We start from the raw sequence: 26,681 nt of genomic DNA on the forward strand, positions 1-26,681 counted from the left end.
GAAGCACCTTTTAGCCTTTTCAGAGAGTGTTCCAGTGCCTGGTGGTCAGTTTGGGGCTCCTTTAGGATCCTGCATTATTTGTATTGATGTCATGTTCATTTCCTTGCCCAATGGTTCTCTTGCTTAGGGTGACCCAGGAGACCCAGGTGAGAGAGGAGAACCAGGAAGACCTGGACTTACCGGACAGATGGGTCAGAGAGGAAAAGAGGTAAGTAAGAGAAAAGAGACTTCACCTTTTTCAGACCTGGGATCTACCTTTAGCCTAAACTTGCATTTTGAGTACCAACCTTTTTTTTTTTTTTTGCCATGCATTTGTATGTGACCATGCTGCTGGCCTGTTGCTTTAGATTGCAACAGGGCAAGGCATGAGCATACTTAACAAGTAGATTCATTTGAGGGTACTTAGGCTTTAACATGGGACCTGTTGAAGGTGTGGTTGCATTGTGGTGATAATAAGAAGGATGGAAACAACTTCTGTGCTGTGGATTCTTTGCTTCTAGGGTGAAAGAGGTGACAAAGGAGATGAAGGAACCCCAGTAAGTAAGAGCTTCTCAATTTGCCACCTCCCACTCTGATGTTCCTGCTTTTTCTTTTACTTATCAAAGGCAAAATGCAAAAATAAGATATTTATAGTCCACCAACTGTCCATTTTTTAAATATAGCCTACATGTAATGTTTGCAATACCAAAATCATGTTCAAGTACTTAGCCCTCTTTCATTTCTTTCTTTTTCTTTCTCTCCCAAGGGTGAGCCAGGTCTACCGGGCAAACCTGGAGAGAGGGGTCTGCGGGTAAGTACGGTGGAAGCACTGCCCAAGCAGGTGATGTGTGGCATGAAGTTGGTAATTACTTCTAAGAAAAGTCATGGAGAAATAGAAGCAGGATGCTGTAAACACTGAAGCAGGGGAGTGGGGGTGAGATGACTTGCCAGCACTGACTTGCCATCCCTTCAGTGGCACAGCATAAAACTCCATCCTTTGAGCCTGGGCTTTGACATTGCAGAAGAGCTGCTGTGCAATCTTTTGCTTCTTGTATGGGCCTAGCCTGGAAGGTTGACATATTAGCATAAGCCAGAGGTTTTCAACCTTTTTGGGTCCATGGTTCCCTTGACCAACTGCATTCTTTCTGCGGCACCCCGTGGGACTCAGAAGCCCAGTTGTGTCACCCCTTGCCTGCAGAGCTGACAGTCCCTCACCCTTTATCAGGCACCCTCCCTTGTCGAGTGTTTCCTCAGCCTCCTCTCTCCTCCCATCTCCTTGGGAGTCCTCTGGGCAGCCACAGCTGATGCCCCTGGTCTTTGAGCTGCTTCCCCTGCTCCAAAGAGAGGTGCGTCCTCATACTGCCCCACATGGGGCTGGGAAACACCCCCTGGCCAGCCCTAGAGGCATCATTCGCCTGGGGAGCCTGTAGCCAGGGCTGCTACAACAAACAGCTGTGCAAGCCTTTGGGAGGCAGAGATGCAAGAGGGCATCAGAGGAGGGAGGGAAGGAAAGAGGGACAGAGGCCAGTGTTGCCTGCAGAACTCGCTTGACCATCATTCAAGGCACCCCAAGGTGCCATGCCACACTAGTTGAAAACCACTAGCATAAGCAGTGCTGATTAGTGGTGTTCACAGGGTGGAGGTGGCCTGCAGCGTGAAGGTTTGGAATCTATTGATCCTCCTTGTTCCTTAGATGAAGTTGGAGGATTTCCTTTTCATCACAGCCTTGAATTCCTCAGCCCTCTGATTGCCCCCTTCCACTGACTAGTTCCACAAGGCAATGCCCCAGGCCTTTCCCAGTGTGGTATTGACTACCTGATTATTTTCATTTCTTTTTCACATTGCAGGGTCTGCCAGGAACCCGAGGGCTCCCTGGTGAGAAGGGGGACCAAGGCGACCCAGGTGAAGACGGGAGAAATGTAAGAGCCCATTGTGCACCCCTTGACTCGGTTGCAGCACCCACCTACCCCAGGCTTGCTTTTACTATGTTGCTTCTTCTCTTTGCAGGGCAGTCCTGGAGCACCAGGGTCAAAGGGCGACCGAGGAGATCCTGTGAGTAGCTGTGCTTTTCCCACTAAGGGCTGCTCTAGCCAATCTATGTCGTCTGCTTGAGATCTTGCCCAGAGGCCTAGGCCTTGCTGTGGGGCTCCAGATGAGAACGGACAGGTGCATGGTTCCTGGCACCAAACAGGGCTGCAAAACAAACATATTATCTTAATACAGAGCCACCTGGAATGGCTGGGGCAACCCAGTCAGGTGGATGGGGTACAAATAAAATTAGTATTAGTATTATTACAACAACAGCAAGCTGCCTCCATGTTTCTTCCTGACCATGGGAACTTCCAGACACACACAGACACACACACAGATCCTTGTCTAAAATAGATGCAGTGAACATTCAAAACCTCCCAGCAGTGCCCTTACAGGGGCTGGCTTTTGCTCTCCGCACTCCTCGTTCAAATCTATTTCCCTTCCTTGTGTCCACACTGGCAAGCCGAGTCTCCTGTGCCCCCCAAGCTCTTGGCCTACACAAGTTCTGGCTCCTTTCTGTTTCCCTGAGCGCTCAGTGTGGCATGCTCCAGTGCCATCTGTTTGCGGTCACATCCCAAAGGTTTTTGGCACTGAAGATGAAACCTGTTGTCGCACTTCTTCACATCACACTAATAAGGGCAAATCCTGGCAAGGGGTGCTTCGTATTCTTCATATGTTGATGCTGGAGTTGGCAGCCTGCCTCCCAGGGAAATGACTCTGAAGGCTAATGATGCAGCAGCCTTGCTGGGGCTCAATATCTGATCAGTGCCTGGATGGCAAATCACCTGGGAAAGCTTCCTAAAATCCTACCATGGAAGAAAGGCAGGATATAAATGTCATTAATCATCCAAGCAGAGGAGGCTGAACTAGCTGGCCATCTCTGAACACCCAGCCCTTCTTGACTACATGTCCAGCATTACCTCTCTGAAAGAAACCTGGAGCCCTCAATGCCCGCTGGAGATACAGGAACGTGTGCTTTTTATAGTGTGCATCAGGGACTCCCCATCCTCCTTACTAACAAATGTGATGTTTATCTTTGCTCTTGCCTGGGACATAATGCTGAATCTTTGTTTTCCTTTCTTCTTCCCACTTACCCCCTTCCCCTTGCAGGGTCAGCCTGGACCCCCAGGCCAGACAGTAAGTTCCACGTTTCCCTCCCCAGAGGCAGTATTTTGCTTTGGCTCTGACTTTGCAAGTGTCTAACATACCCCTCCTCTTTTCTGCTCTGCAGGTTGGTACGGGACCTGGAGGAGGAGGGCAAAAAGGCGAGAAGGTGAGTAATCTGGCTCCAAGATCCCATCCGCTCCACCTGCTGGCGGGAAGATGGCGGGCTCTGGACTGCGGGCATTCTTGGTGGGAGCGGAAATCCCAACAGTTATGTCCTGCAAAGAGATGCTCCTTAGGGGCTAGACTAGACAGAACTTTGAATGTCTTTGCATTTAACATGGTGTCAGAGACACGGCCGGCAGAGAGGAATCCGCAGAGGGGGAGGAAGAGGCAGAGGAAAACAGAAGCTTGATTCTTTCTCACAACGAAAGGGAGATAAGCCCTCCTCGCTCTGGAATGCCGCCTGTATGTTTTCGCAGCAGCACAGAGATGAAGGAGCAGGAGGCAGGTGGTAGGAGGGGGGTGGATTCAACTCCAGAGGAATTGGCTGCACCTGAGTCTCCAAGAAGTAGGAGGCGGAGCAAACGATTAGAACAAAGGAAGACCAGCAGGAAGGCGTATTATCTGGCCTTGGAAGGGGCCGGAATTCAGTCAAGTCAACTGACTCCGACAGTGAGGAATGAGTTGTGAAAAGCTTGGATTGCTGAAAACCTGTTAGTGCTAAATAAACCTCAACTAGTGAAACTGCCAGTGTTCCATGTCTTGTGTCAGAGAAGTGCTAAACCTGACACATGGAGGGTGTTTTTCATAAAATAAATGCAAATAGAATCAATGGGGGGAGCTGATAAATAATCAAGATCACAGGAGGTGTGTGGGGGGGGAATTAACCCTCCCCCTTCCCCCCGTACTACAATCTTCTGCTTTTTACACAGGGAGGAAATCCCATATGGGCATATGAGCATCATGTCCAGTCTGACCCTCAGAGAAATCAGTCACCCTTGGGCATTCTTCAGAAATAGTTCTGTGGATATTGGTTAATGAGAAGCGAGGGCATGCTGTTGTTGTTTCCTCACCCACTGCACCACTGTTTCCTTTACAGGGGGAGCCAGGGGACCCTGGAGAAGATGGAATGAAAGGTGTCAAAGGAGATGCTGGTTTACCTGGCCTGCCAGGAGAACGAGTAGGTGCCAGTTCATTGGAGTTATATCTGAGGATACCCAAAACCTCATCAAGCTAAGACTGAGGCAATGTAGAGCAGCCATTGGAGAAGAAACAAGCTTTGGACATAAAGCTGATGAAGGGCAGGTCTTTAGGTTTGGAATGGCTTCATCTCCTGTTGTTTATGGCAGGGATTGCTGAACTTTTTGGGGTCTGTGTCTCATCTATATCGGGAGAAACCACACACCACAATCTGTTCTCTTGGCTACAGCAGAATGCTTCTTCCAATTTCAACAGGAGAAGACCACTGTGGGGGCCAGGGAGGGCCTGTGGGGGCACATGGGTGCCTGTGGGGGCCATGTTAGTCACTCGTGTTTATGGTTTTCTCTGTACATTGCTTTAAGTAGGAAGGGTTGGGGCATCAAAGCAAAAGGTCATCATCATACCTTAGAGAGGGTAATGTGTAGCAATGAGGGATAATCTCAGGGGTAAGTGACTTAGTAGTGGATAGCAGGTGGCTCCCAGGGACGTATTTCTCCTTTCCAAATGGGCCCTCGCTAGCCTTACTTCTAATGACCTTCCAGCGGCAGTCAATGGCATTTTTATTTAGACAAATCTCTGGCCCACAAGCTGACTTGTAAATACGTTTGAACTGGTTTTAAACTGGTGTCCTGTTGTTGATGTTTTAACTTGCCTTGTTTCTGAGTGTATTATATTGCTGTTTTATTTATCACATTTTATTATATTTGTATGACTAAGAACCCTTGGGTGGAAAGACAAGGTCTGTTGGCCTAAATGACCTAAAAATTTCTAAACATCAGCCAGACACTCCATTCTCACACCCTCTTTTTTTGCCCCTGTCTTGCAGGGAATTGAAGGCTCCAGAGGTGTCCCTGGAGTTCGTGTAAGTCTTTTTCTCTCTGCCTTGATGTGTCCTGCTCCCCATATGATTTCTGGAGAGCTTAATTCCCAGCTCTGCTTGGTTCTTTGCAAACTGAGCATGTGCTCACCTCTTTCATTTTGCAGGGTGACCCTGGAGACCGAGGTCCTGTGGGAGAGAAGGTAAGAGAGCTCTGACGTTTAGGATGCTAGAGGTGAGGGTGAGAACCATGGAAACCCACTGTATTTATCACTCCCCCATGTAAATGCTGCACCCACTTCTATCCACAATAGCAACAGCTTGTTTACTTTTTTAAAAAGAAAGTTGAGGTTTTCTCTGATGCCAATTTTTGTTTCGGATAGCGAATTTTGGATTTAAAAGGAGAAATTATAAAATAGCTACAACTTTATATACTAATGCAGTGCACTTCTTCCGTGGTTCTTGCTACCACTGTCTCTGATATTGCTCAGTACCTCAGGAGCTTTATGGAGCCACTGAAATTATGTCTGATGATAAACAATAGTGGCAGAGATCCCACAGCCCTAATTCTGCAGATAAGCCTCTGCCTACTGCCTCTTAAAGATCAGAGGCTTTTTCACTCTTTCTGCCTTTTAAAGACTGCACAGAGGCTTATCTCCAGTCTTAGTGATGGGAGATACAACTGTCAAAGAGTGGGCAGAGGCTTATCTCGAATCTTAGCGCTAGGCAGCACACTGCTAAGATTGAAGATAAGCTAATGTCTTGTCTTAATGCTGTGGTGCTTAGTGCTAAGGATCTCTTGTCTCCAATCTTAGCACTTAGTGCTTAGACCAGAGATAACAGAGCTTCTCGTGTGACTGACAGATGGGCATGGCTTGTATAATTAAGCCCATGGGCTAAAGGTTTTCCAAAGATCCAGAGCATACAAAACTTTTCCCACAGCTCCCATTCTTCCTGCTTACCACCTTCCAGAGCACTGTGGTCCAGAACACTGGGCACTCACTCTCATTTAATTCTCCTCCAGGGTGACCGAGGCCCTCCAGGGCAAGATGGCCGGAATGGGTTAGATGGGAAGCCTGGTCAAACAGGACCTGCAGGCCCAAGGGTAAGTGTAATGCTTGGTAAAAGATACAATTTGCAGGTATAGCTAAGCCACAGTGGTACTGTGTCAGCTGTCCTGTGAGCTGCTCTAAAGACCATACACAGAGTGATTAGGACAGGCAGCCATTTTGTAGCATTTGCCGTCTGCCTTAGCAATATGTCTGTAATATGGAAGCTGGGTTGATGGAGGTTGATCTTTTGGCCCCAAATTAGAAGAAGTCCTCAGAGTGTTTATTGGACCAGATTAGTTGGTGCAGGAGAAAACTTTTGACTTTCACAGCAGTCGTCATTAGGCAGAATGTGATTCTGACTAGTGATGAGAGCTTTGTAATGTGAAAGCTTGTACACTCTTTAACAAGCCTAATTTAGTTTTAATTGGATCATCACTGGATCTCATTGTGTCACATTAAAAAGGGACGTAAACACATTTGTCCAAGTAGTAAATGTGTTCTTATAGTCTCCTAAATGAACCTCTTGTTTTGCTCTAGAACCAGACCTGACTTTAAACGTAAGAAGAGAGATGTTTCTGTGAAAAAACAGACTTTGTGCCTCTCCAGCACTGTGTGTAGAGAAATTGGGGGTTGGGGTCGAGTACCAATAAATATTAGCTGTTGCAAATAAAATAACAATGATGTGATTATACCTGCCTCTGGGGCTTGTTTAAAGTATCTTACCATCTTAGACTTGAAATAAATAAATAAAATGGTGTTGCATCTCCTGCACACTAGATTCTAAGTTTGCTGTATGCCTAGCTCTCGATCACATCCATGTCTTATTTCCCCCCCTAGGGTGATCCTGGGAAGCAGGGCGATCCTGGCAGAGATGTAAGTATGGGTACCTCACATCAGGCTATGTCAGTTTTGAGCTCAAATGCTGATACTTTCTCTTGCAATCCTGTTTCAAAAGTGGGGTGCTACTTAGAAGCTGAAATCTTACAGCAAGTCCATCATTTACTGTTTCTCCATCTCCTTAGTCTGCTTGAGCACAGCTCCTGGCCTTTCTTCTTGTCAGTGATTAGCACTTAAACACCTTACTGTGGTCTTCAGGGACTACAGAAAACCCTGGATGTGATGGAGTTGGTCTATTTTAATTTTCCTCTTGCTGATCATAGTGCAGTCTGTATAGAGTCCCGTTGTCTACTTCTCACCTCTTTGCCTCCCCCCACTCTTTTTGCAGGGTCTCGCAGGTCTGCGTGGCGAGCAGGGTCCTCCTGGAGCAAGTGGCCCCCCAGGACCTCCAGGATTGTCTGTGAGTAATGTGCTTAAGCATGAAGGATGGTATTCTGCACCCACTGATAGTATCGTGCAGCTGATCCCTGATAATACACACCCAACATCATACTTCCCTGTAGTGACTCTTGTTATGAAGTTGCTCTTCTTCTGTGTCCCAACCTGTATGTCAATTTTACATGATTTGATAAGAGGAATAGTGAGTTTGCAGGACGATCAAAGAGAAACAGCTTTGCTGTTTGTAAGGACAGTCAATGGGTGGTACATTTAAGACTGGACCTGCACCTGGGCACTCCCAAGAGGCAGGTGGTGGAAGGGTGTAGTTCTTCTGAAAGGAGGAAAGGTGTGCTTTCGGACGACCCTGGCATTGCTTTGGGTTGAATGCAACCTTCTGCTGCATAATTGTACTAGATTGCCTCTGTTATGTATCTGCACAGGCTGTAGTGCAGATTGCATTGGTCGCTAGCACATCAACCCTACCAGCCAACATTTGACCAACCCACAGTTTTACATCATGTAATCACAGCCTTGAAACACATTCTCTGAGCAGCATGGCCCGTACAGAAACTGGGGCGTTTTAACATCTCCTGGAAAGGTCTCCCTTTCCTCTTCCTCCTTTTGAAATTGTTATGTTTAAATCTTTTTTCACTGAAGGATGAACGCCAGGGTAGAATGAATGAAGGGTGATCTTGTGCTCGGTTGATGCAGATTCAAATCCCAGTTTGTTTACGGTGATCTTGGGCAGTTCAGTGTCTCGGTTCCCTCTCTTGGCTCACAACTTGCATTTCTTTTCCAGGGCAAGCCTGGCGATGACGGCAAACCTGGGCTGAATGGGAAGAATGTGAGTGATGGGCCTGACCCCCATCCCCTGCTGGAGAAGTGGGGCTTCAGGCCTGACAGGCAAGGGATTGTATTGGTGGGGTGGAAGTGTGGGTGACTGAAAAAGCACTTTTTATCAGATATTGCAGCAAATGGGAAGATCAGAGCGGTTGGTATCTAAGCAGACCATGGAGCAGTAACATAGATGTGACATTTTATTTTCCAGGGTGAAGATGGGACTCCAGGAGAAGATGGGAGGAAGGTAAATGCCCTATATGTTTTCCTAGTATGTTAGCCAAACCTCCTCCTGATAGCCAGCCTACTTGCAGCCTATCAGAAAGCTGGGTGGGCATTATGATGAAACAAACCCCTCATCAGAGGTACCATTATTTCCAGCATGACCACTATCCTGCTGTAGCTCATAGCAGCCACTTTGCATTAAGAGTGTCAATGAGCTGTGCAGTGATGAGTGTAAGGCAGCAGCCACTGATGCAGTGGGGCAGAGCTGCCCTTCCAACACTGGTGTTGCTGCAGCTTACCTGGACTGGGCTGAAGCAAGGCAGGTTGGCAGCGAGGTTGGGACAGTACAGATACATGGGCAGAGGCAATCTGGCACTCCCACCACAACCCTGACCTTGCCACCACTCCAGCCCTGCCCAGGGTATGCTGCAGGGATACTAATCTGGAGAGTGCAGCACCTCTCCACCACCTGGACTGCTACTAGGTATAGGGATCCAAGGAAGCTTGGACCTCTCTCTTTAAGGAATACAAGAGTGGGAAGGCATGGCTCAATCCTGTCTGCACTGCACAATGGTAATTTTAATGATAAAATCTTGTTTTCATTTTTCCTGTTCAGGGGGACAAAGGTGAAGCTGGAGCGTCCGGCCGAGATGTAAGTACCATTGCCTTTGAAAGGTGGTATTATTATTATTATTATAATTATTATTATTCCCAAACAACTTTATATTTTAAAGAAAAGAATCTCACATCAGGTTACAGCACATTAAAACGCCACATAAAACATTACTGAAGAATGTCAAATATGAAGTATATATTCTAAGCAGCGTAATTAAAACATTAAACATTTCAGAAGAAAACATTACTTAAAGGAAGTCAAATATAAAATGTACATTTAAAACAGCGTAATTAACAAGAGAATAAAATATTATCATAAGCATAAAACAAGTTTGCCGGTATCCCCACCTCAGCTAGCAATATCCCTTAGGTGCCTGTGACTCTTGGGCAACTAGATCACAGGCAGTGCTGCCAACTACAAAATGCAATTGTATTTTCCCAGCAATAAATGAACAATATGCTTTGCATGCTGGGTAGATCTTCCATAAACAGCTCAGGAACACAGTGCCCTCAAGGACCACCTCTCTCCATATGAACCCATGTGATCATCATCTGAGGCCCTTCTTTGTGTGCCTCCCCCATGCTAGTTCTGGAGGGTGACAACATGAGAACAGGCCTTTCCTGTGGTGGCTCCCCACGTGTGGAATGCTCTCCACATGGAGGCTCACCTGGCACCTTCATTATTCACTTTGAGGCATCAGGTGAAAACGTCTCTCTTCAACCAGGCCTTTGGCTGATTAACATTCTGTGGCTTTTTAAATGTGTTTGTGGAAGAGGAAATATTGGTTTGTTTCTGTTTTATTTTGTGTTCTCACATTGTATTTTTCTGTTGTGAACTGCCCTGGGATCTTTGGATGAAGGGTGGTACACAAATTTAAATAATAATAACAATAATAACACTATTATTGGGGGAAGATATCTGAATCCCATGGGCCAGATTCAATTAAATAGTTGTGCTACTGGGAGGCAGCAGCCCAAGTCCTTCCTGGGGCTTTCCTTCCTGTGTGCACCTTCTCCCACCAAATCAGTTTTAGGAGATTGAGAGAAGTCAACTTGGGGGCATCACAGGGAGATTATTCCATCCAGCAAGCAGAAATGCTCGTGGTGACTGAACAATCATAGCAGCGCAATGTTGAATTCCTCCCCATGCAATACTTAAGCCTCTGTTTGTTCATATGTTTATTCTTTACACACTGACAGTATAGAAAAAGCCCTGTGACTGCAGCTGGGCATTGGGTGGGATTGTCAGCCTCAGCTTCTCTGTTGCTCAAAACTCACTGCTTTTCATGTCACTGTGACCTGACCGATAAGTTGATGTTTTTTATTTAAGATGCTATCTGAGTTTGAGGCACAACCTGACCCTGAGGATATAGCTACATCCTCCAGATTTTGGGGGGTAAACCTAAAAAGGAATCATTAGAAATTACAGGGTTTCTGGGACCTTTAGACAGGTATTTGGAGGCATTCAGAGGTTTTACCTCTACTGCCAGAAGCAGTCTGCCTCAGAACCCCAGTTGCTGGGAATGACATATGGGGAGAGTTTGGTTGCACTCGGACTCTGCTTGCAGGCTTCCCCCAAGCATCTGGCTGCCACTCTGAACTAAATGGGTCTTGGGCATAGCTGTCAACTTTCCCCTTTTCTTGCGAGGAATCCTATTTGGAATAAGGGAATTTCCCTTTAAAAAAGGAAAACGTTGACAACTATGGTCTTGGGCTTGCTCCAGGAGGGTTCTTATGTTCTGAAGGAATACAGGCTGTCAAGCAGTACAGATTAGAGAGAGTACTAGAAAATTACTGAGGGGAAGCTGTAGTTAATTACTAGAGCTTCATTTTCTTTTCAAAAAAATTGTGTGTGTATAAAATATGCATACATTGGGCTTTTCTCCCTTTTTTGGTAACGTACTCTACAATATGAAGTACCAGTACCTCTTTTTTTGCTGCCCCTGGCAGCCATTTTGTGCTGATGCCCACAGCACTTCTATCAATATATGAGTACTGATGCACCTCATTCACACACTCCCCCCCCCAAGAAAAGCACAGTGTGTGTGTGTGTGTGTGTGTGTGTGTAGTAAATTGCTATTGGATACCTCATGAGAAGAAATTAATCAATGAGATTGTTGATGATGATAATAGTAAATAAATAAAGGATCCCTGGTGAATCCCCAGCCCCAATGAGCTTAAAAGGGCCTCAGGCAGCAGGGCTGAGAAACCTGCGAAGCCACTGACAGTCAGGAAAAGCCAGATGGACTCTGTATAAGGCACCCCCTTCTGTATTACGTGTCACTGCATATGTTCTTTGCTGGCAGGGTCGTGAAGGTGTGAAAGGAGAGCGAGGGACCATTGGGCCTCCAGGCCCCCCAGGGCCACCGGGTATTCCTGGCGTGCCAGGGCAAGTTGGTCCTCCAGGCCAGGTGAGTAGCCTCCTCATGCATAATAAGCACCACATTATTTTTGCCAACCTCACCAGCAGAAAAGGGCGGACTCTCCCAGGATGCTGAACCGAGAGCAGAATTAGTGTTGTTTAGTGTGAAAGGGTGGCGCTGTGGGTAAAACCTCAGCGCCTAGGACTTGCCGATCGCATGGTCGGTGGTTCGAATCCCCGCGGCAGGGTGCGCTCCCGTCGTTCGGTCCCAGCGCCTGCCAACCTAGCAGTTCGAAAGCACCCCCGGGTGCAAGTAGATAAATAGGGACCGCTTACCAGCGGGAAGGTAAACGGCGTTCCGTGTGCTGCGCTGGCTCTCCAGATGCAGCTTGTCACGCTGGCCACGTGACCCGGAAGTGTCTGCGGACAGTGCTGGCTCCCGTCCTATAGAGTGAGATGGGCACACAACCCTAGAGTCTGTCAAGACTGGCCCGTACGGGCAGGGGTACCTTTACCTTTACCTAGTGTGAAAGGCAATCAGAGTTGGTCTCTCTGCCTTCTGCCCTATCAGTCCCAATTGGCACCACTGCTTCAAAGTCCTGGGGAACCTTGGACTTCACCTCACTGCCTAGCTGGTCAGACATTGGGAGGTCTGGGGGAGAGGTTTCAACTTCCCCCACCCCAGCATACTTGATTCAGTCAAGGCCACTGTCCATTGGATAGTGATTTTTGTTCCTCAGGAGCACAGGGGTTGGAAGTCTTTTTAAGTTCTTCATACAGTCAAGAATTCTGTCCCTGCACTCCTAATAGCTCACTAGAAGTGCTGGGGAAGAAGCTCCCTCCCCAGGATAACAGCCAAGGTCACTGCACACAGCAGTCTTGGCTCTGTTGGCTGGAGAGTAAAATGTGTGTAAGAGAGAGAATGGGGAAAGTTGTCTGTGAGCATGCACACTCATGAGTGTGCAGCCCCCAGCCCTGGTATCCCTTATACTGGGAGTCCCGGCAGAGCCCATGTGGTTAAGGATTCATTTGTGTTGAGTGTCCTTGCTTAGTTGCTGTTTTGCTCACCACTGTTTTGCTGTTTTCAGAGCATGCCAGGCCTCCCAGGGGTTTCAGGACAAAAGGTAAGCAAAGCCTTCTGCTTCAACTTGCACGCAGTTTGATGGAGTAAGAAAATATAGCTAGCACATTGCAAACCTGCCTCCGTGTCAGCTGAACTCTCTCTGGGATTTTAAAACTCAGCCTTGAAAGTATGGGGCATCCTCCTATGGCCACTCTCATCAGATGAGCTTATGGCCAGAAAATAAACAAGGTAGCTGCAAAGGAGGCATGCTGTGGACTGGAGTTCTCTGCATATCTGAATCCCTACTGGCAGTAGCAGGATATATTGCCCTGTGTGCCACAATCCATGTTGCATGACTCCAGGCCCCTAGACCCAAAGTACCCTATATGTAGAGCCAGAGATATACCGTATTCTGCACCCTTAGTCAGAAATGAATTTCTCTCTTCAGTACTAACTCCTTGTATGCATTGTGTTCCAGGGAGACAGAGGGGAGCCCGGATCCAAAGGAGATCAGGTGGGTATCTCTTAAAGCCACAAAGCACCTGAAAAAAATTAGAATGACATTGTGGCCCCAAGTGTTGGAGCCCCTTACAGAGGGGTCGTTGACTCAGTCTTGTGGAATCCCTGTTTTATTATTAGCTGCAGTTTGCACTGAGTTCCACCTGCCGCAGCAATCACTTTTCCTTTTGTCATGTAAAACTGTGATAAAATATATGCATCCCACTTTGAGAAAGTGTAGATTTTCAAAGGACTCAAAACACATTGGAACCAGGACTTAATGGAATCTTATTGGCAGATCACTTGGGTTCTAGACCATCCCCAGTCTGCACTGGGCTACATGAGGCCCTTTGGCATATCATGCAGCGATGCATATTAATGGGGGTATTGTCATGCGCAACACACCAGAGGCTTCTGCCCACATGAAATGCAGTCTAATGACCATCGATGGGGGCTGTTACATGGTGTACAATGCACACTTATTGAGTACTATAGCTATACACAATGAGCCTTATTTTGTTTTCCTTCTCTCTCTCCCCCACCACCCCATCACTTACAGGGAAGACCAGGGGAAGCTGGGCTTAGAGGTGAACCTGGAACAACACCAGTGAGTTAACAGACATGCTCTTTCACCTTGAGGGTCTGGTGGGGGGACATGACACATGTACAGATTTGCTCTCTGTTTAAATTAACTATAGACCCTGGGAGAGGGTGTGGCGGTGTTTGCCTTCTCCCAAATATGCCTTGTGGCTTGAGTCATGGAAGGAAGTATTTGCTCTGTAGGTACCTTTCTGCAGTACCTCTGCTTTCCACTTGTAGCACACTGTGGTCTGGGTTCCCACTGGTGGATCGGAGGGGGGACTGATGGATGTTCCTGACAATGTATAAGAGATGGTTTTTGTTTTCTCAGTTATATGGCATTACTGTGCCTCCTCATTCCCATAACCTCATTCCCATAACTGGAGTATTCTGGTGTGTTTCTCTGGAGCACTACTTGGAAAAGAAACTCACATGTGTAAAAATTTATTAGTAATGGAAGCTAGGGAACTTGTCCAGCAACAAACTGGTGAAATATAGAACTGTCTCAGTGGGAATCCTGTCCTAAGACAACCATCTGCTGGTATAGTTTCCTTTGTGTGTCTCCAGTTGGGAGTTCCCTTCTGCAGAGAGCAGCTTATATATAGGCACGGCATCAGAGGGATCTATCAGGTATGGACTCACCTAGCTCTGTGATGTTGCTCTGACTTCTTGATGGTTCAGTTGTGCTGTATTGTGATGTCACAATAGAGCTGATCACCATAGGGAGCAGCAAGACAAGGAACACAGGAGGGCGGCCAGAACCCTCAAAGCAAAGAGTAGAGAGTTTGATATTTGTTTGTAATTTATCTCCCCTTCCTACTTTTTTTGCTAATGGGTTTCCTCCTCCTTTTGTCTAGAATGTTGAACGTGTCTTAGAAGCGAGTGGAATTAAGGTATGAGTTGGCAGCCTCATCTGCCATTTTGCCTCCCAGGTTATGCTTTCCAGTGTATATCCATCGTGGGACCTGGTTCTTTCTGGTGAATAACTAGGCAGATGAAGGGAAACGTTTCTAGGCTCTCTCCAAAGCGCTAGAATTAAGCTTTAAAACCCTTAAAGAATTAGCACCATGGTACCTTAAGGACCATCTTACTTAGGGTTCACTTAGGATGCAGTGATGGTCACCAACTTGGATGGTTTTAAAAGAGGATTAGACTAATTCATGGAGGAGAGGGCTACTCCCATAATGGATATGGTCTGTGTCTACAGTTGGAGGCAGCAATGCTTCTGAATACCAGGTGCTGGAAACCACAGGAGGAGAAACTGCTGCTGTGCTTGAATCATGCTTGCTGCTGGTTTCCCAAAGGCATCTGGTCAGCCACTGTGAAAACAGGTTGCTGGACCAGATGGGCCATTGGTCTGATCTAACAGGCTTTTTTTAGGTTCTTATACATCATGAACATCATAAACAAATGAAGGTTCTCGGATGCATCTTACAGTATACCGTATTTTTTGCACCATAACACTCACTTTTTTCCTCCTAGAAAGTAAGGGGAAATGTCTGTGCGTGTTATGGAGGGCATGCCTACGGGTGGCATGCCTACAGATTTTCCTCCTCTAAAAACTACATGTGTGTTATGGTCGGGTGCGTGTTATAGAGCGAAAAATACGGTACCTTAAGGTTTCTGATGCAGGTACTTGGTACAGCATCAGCACAGGCTGCAGGGATGGTGGGGGGAGCTTCTGTGGCCCACTGTCCTTTGATCTCCATCACCAAGGATTTCCTCTAGGAGGGCCTGCACCTGGTGTTGGCCTAAGGAGGAAGTAAACTAGAAGTAATGCTGGTGTACCTTCTACTCTGCTGCCCAGAATGTCATTTTTGGGTGCTTTTAGCATCCATGCTGAGGTTGCCTCCAGTGTTTCAGCTTCATGCTCTCCATGATGACCATAGGGCTCTCTCAAGTTATCATTGGTCCGGCACACAGGGCAGGGCATGTATTAAGTTTGCCTTTTGCTCCAGATGGAGGAAGGGATGGTCTGGAAATAGGGTGTGTGTGGAGATCATGCTGTTGAGGTTTGTGCTTAAAGGTTTGTGCACAGGGTGGTGGACCAATTCTGCCTCTTTTCATTTCCTTAGCAGACAAACTCAACTCTCCCTCCTTCTTTTACAGATTTCCTTACTGCGGGAGATCACTGGTGCGTTTGAAGGGAGTTCTGATCAATTCTTGCCTGCCCCTGTCCGCTTGAAAGGCACGAAGGGTGACAGAGGGGATCCAGGAGACAGAGGGCCCGCAGGCAGAGAGGTGAGGTTTACAGTTCCCTAGCTATCGTGCTCTGATGTTCATGCAAAGGTCTGATGGAGCAAAAGAAATTTCACTCGGTGCCAAAAGCTGTTCACTATTGGTGCTAGTCCAACTTCAGGGGAGGGGAGTATTCTGCAGTGGTGGCGCCACTATCAGGAATGCCCTTTCGGAACTGAAGGATATAGTGGAGCTAGAAGTACCCAAAATTCAGTGTTAATGTTCAGAATCTGATTATCTGACATGGGAGGTTAATAGCAGCTGTAGCTGCTGTGACCTGGTTCAAAGCTCCTTGTGGAGGGATCCATCCTGTTGGAGTTACCAGTCTCCATGATGAAAAGCATTTGCAGAGGCGCTTTGCTCATAGAAATCTCTGAGCTTCCTGTTGTAGAGAAAGCTGATCTGAGGCCTGCTAGATGATGCTCTGTATTTTTTTGCAGGGGCTCATAGGCTTCCCTGGAGAAAGAGGCCAAAAGGGAGACAAAGGAGACCAAGGCCCCCAAGGCCCAACGGGGCGTGCCATTGGAGAGCGGGGGCCAGAAGGACCATCTGGCCAGCCAGGGGAGCCTGGGAAACCTGGAATACCAGGGGTGCCAGGCCGGGCAGGAGAACTTGGAGAGGCTGGGAGGCCTGGAGAAAAGGTAAGCATATTAAAAGGTGGGAACAGAAAGGGACACCATTAACTGGGAAGGCACCTAATGTGACTAGGAGCTCAAAAGCCCCCAAGTAACCTTGGCCTACCCCTCCAGTCACCACATTTTCCGAATTCATCACTTCCTCATAGTCATTGCATGAGTTGGATAGAGGCAGAGCAAGAGAGGTTCTCCTAAGTGGGATTATCTGAGGGAAACATGTCTGAACATCAGATTATTTGTTTATTTAAAACAATGGAAAGTTGCACAGTTAAACCAAAATAAAGCCATGTGTTAACAATATACATAATAGACTCATGGCACAGCAGCAATAAAACTATGCTTTCACATTTCCTGGATAGCTCATTAGTACTTCTTTTCCTGAAACAGTTTTGTGGTTCTTTCTAAAACTCATCATTTTCTTTTTCCAGGGTGATCGGGGTGAGAAGGGTGGACAGGGAGAGCCGGTGAGTGGGGGTTTTTGTATTATACTTTGAGTCCAAAGCTATCCATCTTAGGACAGGTGCTAGATAAATCATCTTTAAAATTATCCATGCTGGGGTATTCATAGAAGAAGGAATTTGCCAACTATTTGTTCACGCTAAAAATATATGACTTGTAGTGTAAAGTGAATTCTGGAAAATTAACTTCTTTTGATATTGGCAGTTGCATTCTCTTAAGTGAGATGTGAGGTTATGTTATATGATCATTAGCTGTGTGTGTACCTGGATGTTTTGTGACTAATTGGTTTTGCCCCCCCCCCCCCCATGTTACAATTTTGTCAAGATAAACATTGGGTTGGCTCTAGACTTAAGTTGGTCACACTTTACTCCCGTTGAGATCAGTTGTATTTATGTACAGCATGACTAATGCTCCACTGATTACAGTGGGACTAAAGTACTGTACAACTAATTGGGATCCAACCTATTAATCTGGTTCACACATAATACTAAGGCAAACCATGACTTAGCATAAATGCATGTATATATGGGTTCCCAGAAATCAGATCACAGCCACTTTGCTTCTCCTCTGGTTCTCGTACTGCTGCACTTCTGTTGCACTGAGTTTAGCTTCACATATCATCTGAACCCAGACTCACTCCAGACAAACCACAAACTGTCACCGACTTTTATTCTTAAGAGACAACATGAATCTACCTTGGAGGAGAAAGGGTAAGGTCATGTCCAACTATCATGGATGCAAGCTCCACTGATCTTGGATGCTCCTGGTTACCTAAATTTGCAGGGGGGTGGGGATAGGAAGGGTATGTTTAGATTGCTTTAATTGCACAAGAAAATACAGGTCTTAATTGGTTAATTTGGGAGAAACAGCAAAGGTGGTGGGAGGTGCCTTGTTGGCCAGAAAATGAAAAGGAGGCAGTGGAACAAATCTCTAGAAGACTGGAGTGCATGTTTGATATGCACATCCTGTATAAACTGAAGCTGAAACTATATACCAGATTTCAGAGGCATACAGAAAGTTTAAGGGAAATATGCTTGGGGTTTGGAGAGGTTTCAGAAGCAAATAGACAGCAACAATCAAACGAAGCTGTGGACCCAGTCTGAAAGCTTAAGGAGAGATTTGTGAAAGGGGTCTATCGTGTGGTCTTGAGAAGGGAATAAACATTGCTGCTTTGGCTAAAGTGGAGAAACTCCTTTCTTGGAGTTTAAGGAGAAAAAGTATTCAGGAAAACTGTCAACCAGACAGGGCACTTGTAGACTGGTTTCAGTATGAATACAACTATATACTTCTCTTGCTGTTGGGGTCTGGTTGTTATAATTCTGTGTATAGGCAAGAGCATAGGAAGAGCTATACTGGATCATACCAAAGGCCCATCTAGTCCAGTATTCTGTTCCCACAGTTGCCAACCGGATGCCCATGGGAAGCCCACAAGCAGGGCATGAGCACAATAGCTCTCTCCTGCTGTTTGCCTCCTAGCAGATGATATTCTGAAGCACTCGACCTCTGAATAATATATAGCCTCCATGACTAGTAGCCACTGAAAATTTTAATTTATTAGACTTCAGAGTGAATGCCAATCGGTCTCTCTGCATCTATCTCTGAGAACAGTGTGCATTTACAAATGCAGCTTCAGGACAAAGATTATATACTTGTTTTGAGGATATACATCCTTCTGAGACAATATATTTGCCTCAGGGTAATTGGTGTCAGTCCAGTCTGGAGCAGGCACTGAGGGCTGCCTTACTTGAAAACAAAGTAGAGAAAGTAGACAGTTCTTGAATAATGAAATACATGTGGGATAAGGAAAACCCACAATTCTGCAGATAAGCATTGGAGGGAGGGAAGCGGATGTGTACCACTATTGTGCTTGCTGTTTTTCTGCTCCAAATCACCCTCATGTGGCTTTTCTCCACCAGAGAATTCTAAACTCATGTTTATTTTTTTTCTTGTTTAAAATATTCATGAGTTACTTTTCTAGTAAGAAGTCTCAAAAGTGATGTACAATCATAAACCAAGCCCAAAGCACATGTAAATAACACTAAAATATTTAAACTGGAAGATTAAAAGCCAACACCTCAACACAAGTTTGGAACTCTGCTCAGGTCAGGGAGAAATCACTTGGGGGAGGGTAGTAAAACAGAGAGACAAGCAGACAAGGACAAGGTTAAGAACCCTCCCCTATACTGCTTTTTGGTTCTGAATCCCATTCTCAGGAAGTTTATTTTCTATATTTTTTTCTTTCTTTTTAAAAAGTGACATCTGGGCCCTGTTACAGATGTTTTGGCTGTAAAGTGTAGTTCTGAATGATATACCTGTGGTGGGCCTATCTCTCTGTATTCCTCATTCATCCCACGCCTTTAGGAGTTACTGGACAATGCTGTTGTGACACATTGTGGGTGGGGGTGAGTAAGACTTGGATCACTTCTTTGGCAAATCCTCCATGTATTTGATCATTACCCTGTTTCTCTTGTCCCCAGGGCAGAGATGGCTTACCAGGGCCACCAGGGCCACCAGGACCCAGGGTGAGTGATTCCTTCAACCATATATATGTGTGTGTGTGTGCCCGTCCCCTAGATGCTGAACTCATATTAAGCTTGTTTACATATTGTACTAAACACATCTAAAAGCTGTTTCTACACAGGCGCATATATTTTTGTAAAAGAATGTACACTTTTTTATTTCTGTAAAAGAATGCACATAGTTTGATTTGTACAGCCCAGCTCTTGTGAGCACAAATGGTACACTTATTGAATGTAACACGAGGAAGACCTATAATAAGTCAATGTAAAATGGTGTTGAGTTATATCCTGAATTCTTTGAACTCTGTGAGAAAATCCCTGTGAGAAAACCCAAGAAAAGGGGAGACATAGACATGTTCTTCTGCTTCTAGTCCTTGTGGATTGTACCCTGTGGTCATGAATGCCTTGCCCTAGACAGCCTTGTGTGCTTCCTTGGACTGGCAATTCAGTGTTTTGAAGCTCAAACAGATCCCAACCCTTTACTCCTTCCTCTGTTGCTATTTTGCCCTGCCTACTTACTGGCTAGATTTCTAATGGGAATAAAAATTAAAGCTTTTCCCTAGCACGTGCTGCTCTAAATTGATACCAGGCCTCAGAAGATAGTGTTAAGCATTTCCCATCTTCCAGCTGAGTCCAGGGTCTTCAAATTTCGCTGCCCACTTTAGTTAACTAGAAAAAGCTCAATGAGTAAGTTATGAATGCCCATCGATGTGAGGTCAATCTCACCCCCCCCCTTACACACACACACACACACACACACTTCTGCTCCTGGGCTTAAGTTTGATTCTGTGTGAACTTTTTTGAATTTGGGTCATAGCCTAGAAGAAGAGGAAGAGTTTGGATTTGATATCCCGCCTTTCACTCCCTTTAAGGAGTCTCAAAGCGGCTAACATTCTCCTTTCCCTTCCTCCCCCACAACAAACACTGTGTGAGGTGAGTGGGGCTGAGAGACTTCAGAGAAGTGTGACTGGCCCAAGGTCACCCAGCAGCTGCATGTGGAGGAGCGGGGAAGCGAACCCGGTTCCCCAGATTACGAGACTACCGCTCTTAACCACTACACCACACTGGCTCTCATAGCCTAGAAAAATCAACAGATTTAATCAAGCATGAGGGATAGCTTGGATAGCTCAGTTGGTTACAGCATGGTGCTGATAATGCCAAGGTTGCAGGTTCGATCCCTGTTAGGGACAGCTGCATATTCCTGCATTGCAGGGGGTTGGACTAGATGATTCTCAGTGTCCCTTCCAACTCTACAGTTTTATACCCAGGAAAAGATGGATCCTAAACTGCATGTGGAACAGACACAGGTACCCTGATTAAGTCAAGCAATTCCTATAGCTCTATTAGCGGTTAGTTCTTGAGAGGTTATCCAAGTATTGGAATATCCACATAAATGTTCTTTGCATGTAGTGGAGAACAGTATGTAACATTCTGTCGGAATACAGACAAAACATGAGTGTGCAAGGTCTTGTCTCTGTGCAGGAGGAGAAACCCCATGTGCAATTCTTCTTATTTTTCCAGGTGGATGGAGTGGAAGGGGGCCTCCCGGGGCTTCCAGGAGAGCGTGGGGCTGCAGGACCCAAGGGAAGCAAGGTTAGTGCCCTTTCCATGCCAGTCTTTTCTCAGCCAATGGAGACTTCCCTACCTATGCACATAGCAGCTTTAGGGAAGTTCCCCCCTCCTCCCCGGAATAGGGCTATGCTCCACTCTTCTAGTGGTTTTAATAATTTCAGTTCTGAGTCCTGTATTTTTCTGACCATGAATGATAACAGAACTGGCATTTAGCTCCCCAAATCAGGAAGCCTTTCAACCCACAACAGAATCTGAGACTGCAGTATTGTAAACTTTCCCCACTTTGAAGACCCTTTAGTGGGGCATCGGGGTTTTTTAACCAGTTGATTAAATATAAACAGAATTGCTGAGTCCCAAACCCGCAATTTATCTGCCATTTTGAGATAATGAAGAATGTGATGAGATAACATAAAAAGGCTATATTAGAAATCTTCAGTATGTTCTTTCTGCTTCCCTTTTAATACTCGTCTGTTAAAATTTGCTAAAAGATTCACTTAAATATTAGTTAGCTTGCATCACAATCCAGCATAGGTCTGCTCAAAAGTAAGTCCTTTTGAGTTCACTGAGACTTGCTTCCAAATAAGTATGCATAGGATTGCTGTCTTAAATATTTGCCTAGTAAATTACAGCCCTAATAATTTGAAAAATAAAAACAACAACAAAGGCGTGAACCATGTGATAGACACAATCTTGGGAGGAGCAAGGTAGCAATGCAGGCATCATTGTTGAGCTTCACATGATGGCATTTGTTACTACTTGGGCATTATGGGTGATGAAAAATAACTAGACCAGGAATGAAGCATCCATGACCCTCCATATGATGGATTCCCAAATCCCTTCTGCCATAGCCAGTGACTGGGTTGATGAGGGCTGTACTCCAGCAGTACCCCAGAGGGCCACAGAGTCCCCATCCATGGACTAGAACTCACTTCTTTGAGGCTTGAAGCAAACAATTCCCTTTTTCCTTCCGCTTGTACAGGGAGAGCCAGGAGAAGATGGCGAGAAAGGCTCTAGAGGCGATAAGGTCTGAGTATAGTAAGTCTCCCGCCCCTGCATCTCTCCGGCTTCCCCTGTGCCTGCTCTGTGCCTTCGCTTGCCAAGAGGGGGACCTTTTCTTTCCTGCCGAGTGTTTGGCTTTTATCTTGCTTTGAAAATTCTTCTTTTTCTCTATCCCTTTCATGGGTTTCATGAAGAACTCAGCAGTGCTGAGCGAAAAGGGGGGTTACTTGCCCTCCACCCAAGCAGAGGTGCAACAACAGCTATGACTAAGAGTGGGATATCCCTGCTCACCAAAGCAGGAATTTCCTGGCCTCGCCATGCTTTCCTTCAGAACTCAGCTTTGGGAGCTTGGCTTGCTTATTCCCATGGTTATTCTCCCCCACCCCACCCCCTTCCAATACCAAAGGATCCTACTCCACTCCCAGAATTGGGGTAGAAACCATGGATAATGACTCCTGGCACTCCATTCCTCAAGGGTTAGGGTCTTGACTCTCTCTGGGTTCATGGTCTTAAACTTCCTTTATGCCAGGATAGCATAAAGTTCTAGTTCAAGGGCCTGGAAGAAAGGTGGGACATGAATGTACTAAATAATATCAAAATAAATGATTCCAGTAGGACTTCACATGCTTACTTTTTTCAGGTTTGCTCTTGATGTGTGCATTCCCCACACGTCTCACTGTTTCTCGGGGGTGGTGGTGAGCCAGGGCTGTCCCAAAACATTGGCAGCCTCCATCCATGCCCTCGGTTGAACTGAGCCCAAGTCCCATCCTGGTCTCCTGGGGAAGCAACGCAGACGAACGCATCATAGTGGGCAGTCAAGGAGAGCTGGATATGGATTGGCCCTTGGGATGGAACGTTGAAACAAAGGGCCCGCCTACTTGCCTTTGTGACATCAAACAACATTTTGAATTGCAGGGTGAAACTGGGCAGAAAGGGGAGAGAGGTGAAGCCGGCGAGAGAGGCAGGGATGGCGCTCCAGTAAGTATTGGTGATGGACCACTGGTGGAAATGGTGGCAGGGGGAACATAGTTCTGAAATCGCAGTTGCCACTGCTTCTTCTAATAATAAACAACACCCTGCTTTGGGGAGCAGTGGGGTTTGGGGACATATTCCATGCCCACCTGCATTTGATGCTGCAGAGATGGTATTTGATGCCTTGTTGGCCTTCTGTTTTCTCTCAATGACCTTGAATTTTATTTTGCTCTAGGGCCTTCCAGGAGAAAGAGGCCTTCCTGGCCCAGAAGGGAAAGCAGTAAGTAAAAGTGGGGGGGAGGAAGCCTCAGTATTGGGGTGGGAAATGTGTGTGATTTGGGGAGTAGGACAGAAGGTGGGAAAGAGAGAGCAAAGAGAAAGATTCAGAGCTCAAATTTTAGGAGGAAAGGTGGAGGGTGGGCTTATAGAAATCCACAAGTCGTATTCCCCAGGTCCAGCCTAGGCTTTCTCTCCATAGCCTTCTGAAAACAGTTGCTAAACTGGCATTCCAGGAACATAAGTCTTGCTTCAAGGCTTTCTATCTGCCACCCATAAATCTGTATAGTACAGGGTGGCCTAAAAGTTTACAGTTGAATCAGTGAAATTCATCACAACGGATTATATGGGTACACATAACTAACACACAACAAAGTGGCAGTTAAATTTCAGGCTGGCAGTTGGAAAGTAGAGTGGAGTCAGATAAAAGGATTATTTTTCTTTACTGATACTGTGAAATGATGACAGCGAACTTGAGTCAAGAACAAAGAAAGTGGATTCTAAAGCAGTATACCTACTTTTGGGACACCCTGGCAGAGAGACAATATTTTTATATTTATTATATTATATTATATTATATTATATTATATTATATTATATTATATTATAATATTCAACTTGTTATTTCTTTTTATAAGAAGCAATACAATTACATACAGAAGCACACACTGTTACTTTCTGAATGCTTTGTGTTTGAGGTTTGTTTCATATTCTGCATATTTTGCAGAAGTTGTTTTGCGGAACTTGTCCATCTGAATATGTTATTCCAGAGGTTGTCTGTGTAGCTGGTGGTTTTATCTGACCAGATTGTTGGTTACTACAAGCTATGAAGCTGCAGTAGCAGCCTTGTTCCACAAAGTCATCCATTGTAGAAGTACTTCATGCTACCTCTTCTCCACTTTCTTAACATCTGTGCTAGCGTCATAGTCCAGACATAATTGTACCAGATCTCCAAAGAGATTTGTTCTTCAGTTTTCCAAAATTTATAAGTTGCTCTTATTTTCCCCTTTACATCTTGATAATAGTAGTGTCTGCTAGGCTGGGCACTTGTGATCTCCTCACTCTGACCCATGGAGTCTGGGTAGAATCCCTGAGGCACTGGGAGCCCTGAGTGGTGATGGGCAGGGGGTGATCCTTCTGCTTGTTGGGCAGACAGTGCTTTACCAGCAGCAGAAAGCAAGGGTGAGATTCAAGGAGAAGAGAGAGATATCGTGGGGATAGAGGATTCTCTTCATAATACATTTTCCTTTCACACCTGGTTGGAATCCATCTCTGTTTTGCTGTGTGCCTCCTTCCTTCCCCACAGTAATAACGTGCTTTGCCTTTTGTGTTGAGTGTTCTACGCTGATGTAACAAACCATTTCTAGGACACTCCCCACCCTCTTGTCTTGAGAACACAGTGGGTTTTTGCAGGAATCCACCTTCTATCGATGCTGTCCCTTGCAGGCCATCATCCTACTGAAGAGGACTCAACTGAAGGAGCTTCCTATTCTCCAAAACCTGCAGTGAGGGTTGTTCAACAGTTCAGCCCGGTTCTTCTACTGAGTGGAGCAGCCCTGCTCCATAAGAATGTTCAGAAGCATTCAAGCATCCAGACAAATGACTGGAAGCTTCCGCACACTGTCTGTGATGTCATGTCCTCACTTTCTTAAGGCCTAAGGAGCCCCAGTGGAATGGTCTGTGTGGTGTACACATAGGCCATAGCCTTAAATCTGCCTCAGTAGAGCTCCTTTGTGCAGGGGAGCTCCCTTTTAGGACAGAACTCAGCACTTCAGACAGCCAAGAGGAAACAGGATAGCAGCCTCAAATCTCCCGCCCCCCCCCCAAAAAAAAAATTACAGTCGTACCTTGGAACCCAAACACCTTGCAATTTGAACGTTTTGGCTCCTGAACGCCACAAACCTGGAAGTGAGTGTTCCAGTTTGCGAACGTTCTTTGGAACCCAAAAGTCCTGACACAGCTTTTGATTGGCTGCAGGAGCCTTGGTCCCCAAATGCTTTTGAAGTCGAACGGACTTCCGGAACGGATTCCGTTTGACTTCCAAGGTACCGCTGTATGTTTCCAGGCCATTCAGAGGACAGCCTGTCCCCTTTGTTGGAGTGCTTTATGTTGCTGGTTCATGTGTGTCTATTTTCTGTGTCATTCCCTCCCATCCAGGGCCTGCAGGGTGTTAGAGGGCCCTCCGGCCCAGCTGTAAGTAACCTTTCTTGGTAGGCCTCAGCTGACCTGAGTCATTGGCTGTGGTTGGCTTCCTCCGCTTGTTCGCTGTCTCTCTCTTCTCTCTCTGTCTGTCTGTCTCTAGTGCGGTAGGAGCAGCTCTGCCTTGGCATTGTGTTGTGAGATAAGGCAAGGGCCAAGCAAGGCTTGCTTGAGGGATTGCTCTGGGTCTTGCTAACTCTCTGGATATTTGAATTGGATCTTTGCAGGGCTTGCCAGGCTTCCCCGGAGTTCTGGGCAGACCGGTAGGTGCTCCCTTTGCTTCTCCCACCAGCTTGCTGTATTTCACTTGCCCCTCTCCTTGCATTTAGCTATATGCCTCTTGCTAACAGTTGTCTGGGGAGTGTTTTCGTCTTCACATTGCACTATAAGCTTTGTAGGGGAGAAGGTCGGGGCAGGGGGAAGTCGTTGGCAGAGCGGTCAAATCAGAGGCCTGGGTCCAGAAGAAATGAAGCCACTTTAACCTCTCTCTGTACCTGTTGAATGGGGGTTCAAGATAATGTTTAAAATATTAGCTTGCAGTTAATATTTGTAAACCATTGTTGATGTTGTTGGAGTAAATGCATGAGGGAGAGTCCACAGCTCTAATAGCAATTAAACCGTGAGGTCACTGGGTGATTGTAGACCAGGAGTGGCTAACCATGTTTTTTTGGCCTGAGGACCATATTCACCCTTAGCCAACCCTCTAGCACCTGCGTATCAGTGGTGGGTGTGCCCACTCAAAGGACTCACAGCTCTTCTCAGGTGACCCGTGCATATCAGCTGAGGAAGGAGGGTTATTACCCACTCCCTGCTCATCAAATGATTCATCTGGTGACAAGTGAAGGAGTCATTTGCTTCTGCATCCAGGTGCTGAGCTGTGTTGACTTTATTTTTCGTCCCTCCCCCCCTTTTTTGCTGCCACTACTAAAATAAGTGGGACCTTACAGGTGGCATCGAAAGTGCTTGGAGGGTCAGGTCAGACCCCCAGGCAGGGGCTAAAGATCTCTGCAGTAGGCCAAACGACCATCTCTCTGCCTCAGGCTTTCCTCCCTCACCCCAATAATTTAGAGGTTGTTTTTCCTCTCCCTGTGAACCATTTGAGAGATGTGATGTGTACAAATAAATTTATTTTCTGAACTGGAGACGTGCAAGTATACAAGTATGCTTCACAG

General features: G+C 46.1%; 1 protein-coding gene and 1 long non-coding RNA gene across 8 annotated transcripts in view; one reads left to right on the forward strand and one right to left on the reverse strand.

Moving 5' to 3' along the window:
• COL7A1 (collagen type VII alpha 1 chain) overlaps nt 1-26,681 on the forward strand; it is a 122,247-nt gene that overhangs the window by 66,624 nt on the left and 28,942 nt on the right. For 5 of the 6 annotated variants that reach the window (XM_080996632.1, XM_080996636.1, XM_080996635.1 and 2 more), the window contains 30 exons: nt 128-208; nt 501-536; nt 746-790; nt 1,827-1,898; nt 1,987-2,031; nt 3,121-3,147; nt 3,242-3,283; nt 4,217-4,297; nt 5,144-5,179; nt 5,302-5,337; nt 6,159-6,239; nt 7,024-7,059; nt 7,412-7,483; nt 8,261-8,305; nt 8,510-8,545; nt 9,140-9,175; nt 11,445-11,549; nt 12,589-12,624; nt 13,042-13,077; nt 13,621-13,668; nt 14,498-14,533; nt 15,750-15,881; nt 16,319-16,519; nt 16,942-16,977; nt 19,450-19,494; nt 21,013-21,084; nt 22,043-22,087; nt 22,978-23,040; nt 23,270-23,314; nt 25,468-25,503. In XM_080996632.1, the coding sequence (XP_080852758.1) occupies nt 128-208; nt 501-536; nt 746-790; nt 1,827-1,898; nt 1,987-2,031; nt 3,121-3,147; nt 3,242-3,283; nt 4,217-4,297; nt 5,144-5,179; nt 5,302-5,337; nt 6,159-6,239; nt 7,024-7,059; nt 7,412-7,483; nt 8,261-8,305; nt 8,510-8,545; nt 9,140-9,175; nt 11,445-11,549; nt 12,589-12,624; nt 13,042-13,077; nt 13,621-13,668; nt 14,498-14,533; nt 15,750-15,881; nt 16,319-16,519; nt 16,942-16,977; nt 19,450-19,494; nt 21,013-21,084; nt 22,043-22,087; nt 22,978-23,040; nt 23,270-23,314; nt 25,468-25,503 (1,743 nt within the window). Of the gene's footprint in view, nt 1-127; nt 209-500; nt 537-745; nt 791-1,826; nt 1,899-1,986; nt 2,032-3,120; nt 3,148-3,241; nt 3,284-4,216; nt 4,298-5,143; nt 5,180-5,301; nt 5,338-6,158; nt 6,240-7,023; nt 7,060-7,411; nt 7,484-8,260; nt 8,306-8,509; nt 8,546-9,139; nt 9,176-11,444; nt 11,550-12,588; nt 12,625-13,041; nt 13,078-13,620; nt 13,669-14,497; nt 14,534-15,749; nt 15,882-16,318; nt 16,520-16,941; nt 16,978-19,449; nt 19,495-21,012; nt 21,085-22,042; nt 22,088-22,977; nt 23,041-23,269; nt 23,315-25,467; nt 25,504-25,736; nt 25,773-26,681 lie in introns of all 6 variants that reach the window. The other variant, XM_080996634.1, reaches the window with a different exon arrangement.
• LOC308472212 lies at nt 12,697-22,971 on the reverse strand. 2 transcript variants are annotated; one of them, XR_013983355.1, is made up of 5 exons: nt 22,694-22,971; nt 15,254-15,391; nt 14,283-14,350; nt 13,849-13,935; nt 12,697-13,105 (listed from the first exon to the last, which is right to left on the reverse strand). It is a non-coding gene; the product is annotated as an uncharacterized lncRNA (long non-coding RNA). The 2 variants fall into 2 exon arrangements; XR_013983356.1 differs by lacking the exon at nt 22,694-22,971 and having other exon boundaries at nt 15,254-15,732.

This window comes from Podarcis pityusensis (genome assembly GCF_964106645.2).
Source record: "Podarcis pityusensis genome assembly, chromosome: 2".
In the NCBI taxonomy this organism is placed as follows: domain Eukaryota; kingdom Metazoa; phylum Chordata; class Lepidosauria; order Squamata; family Lacertidae; genus Podarcis; species Podarcis pityusensis.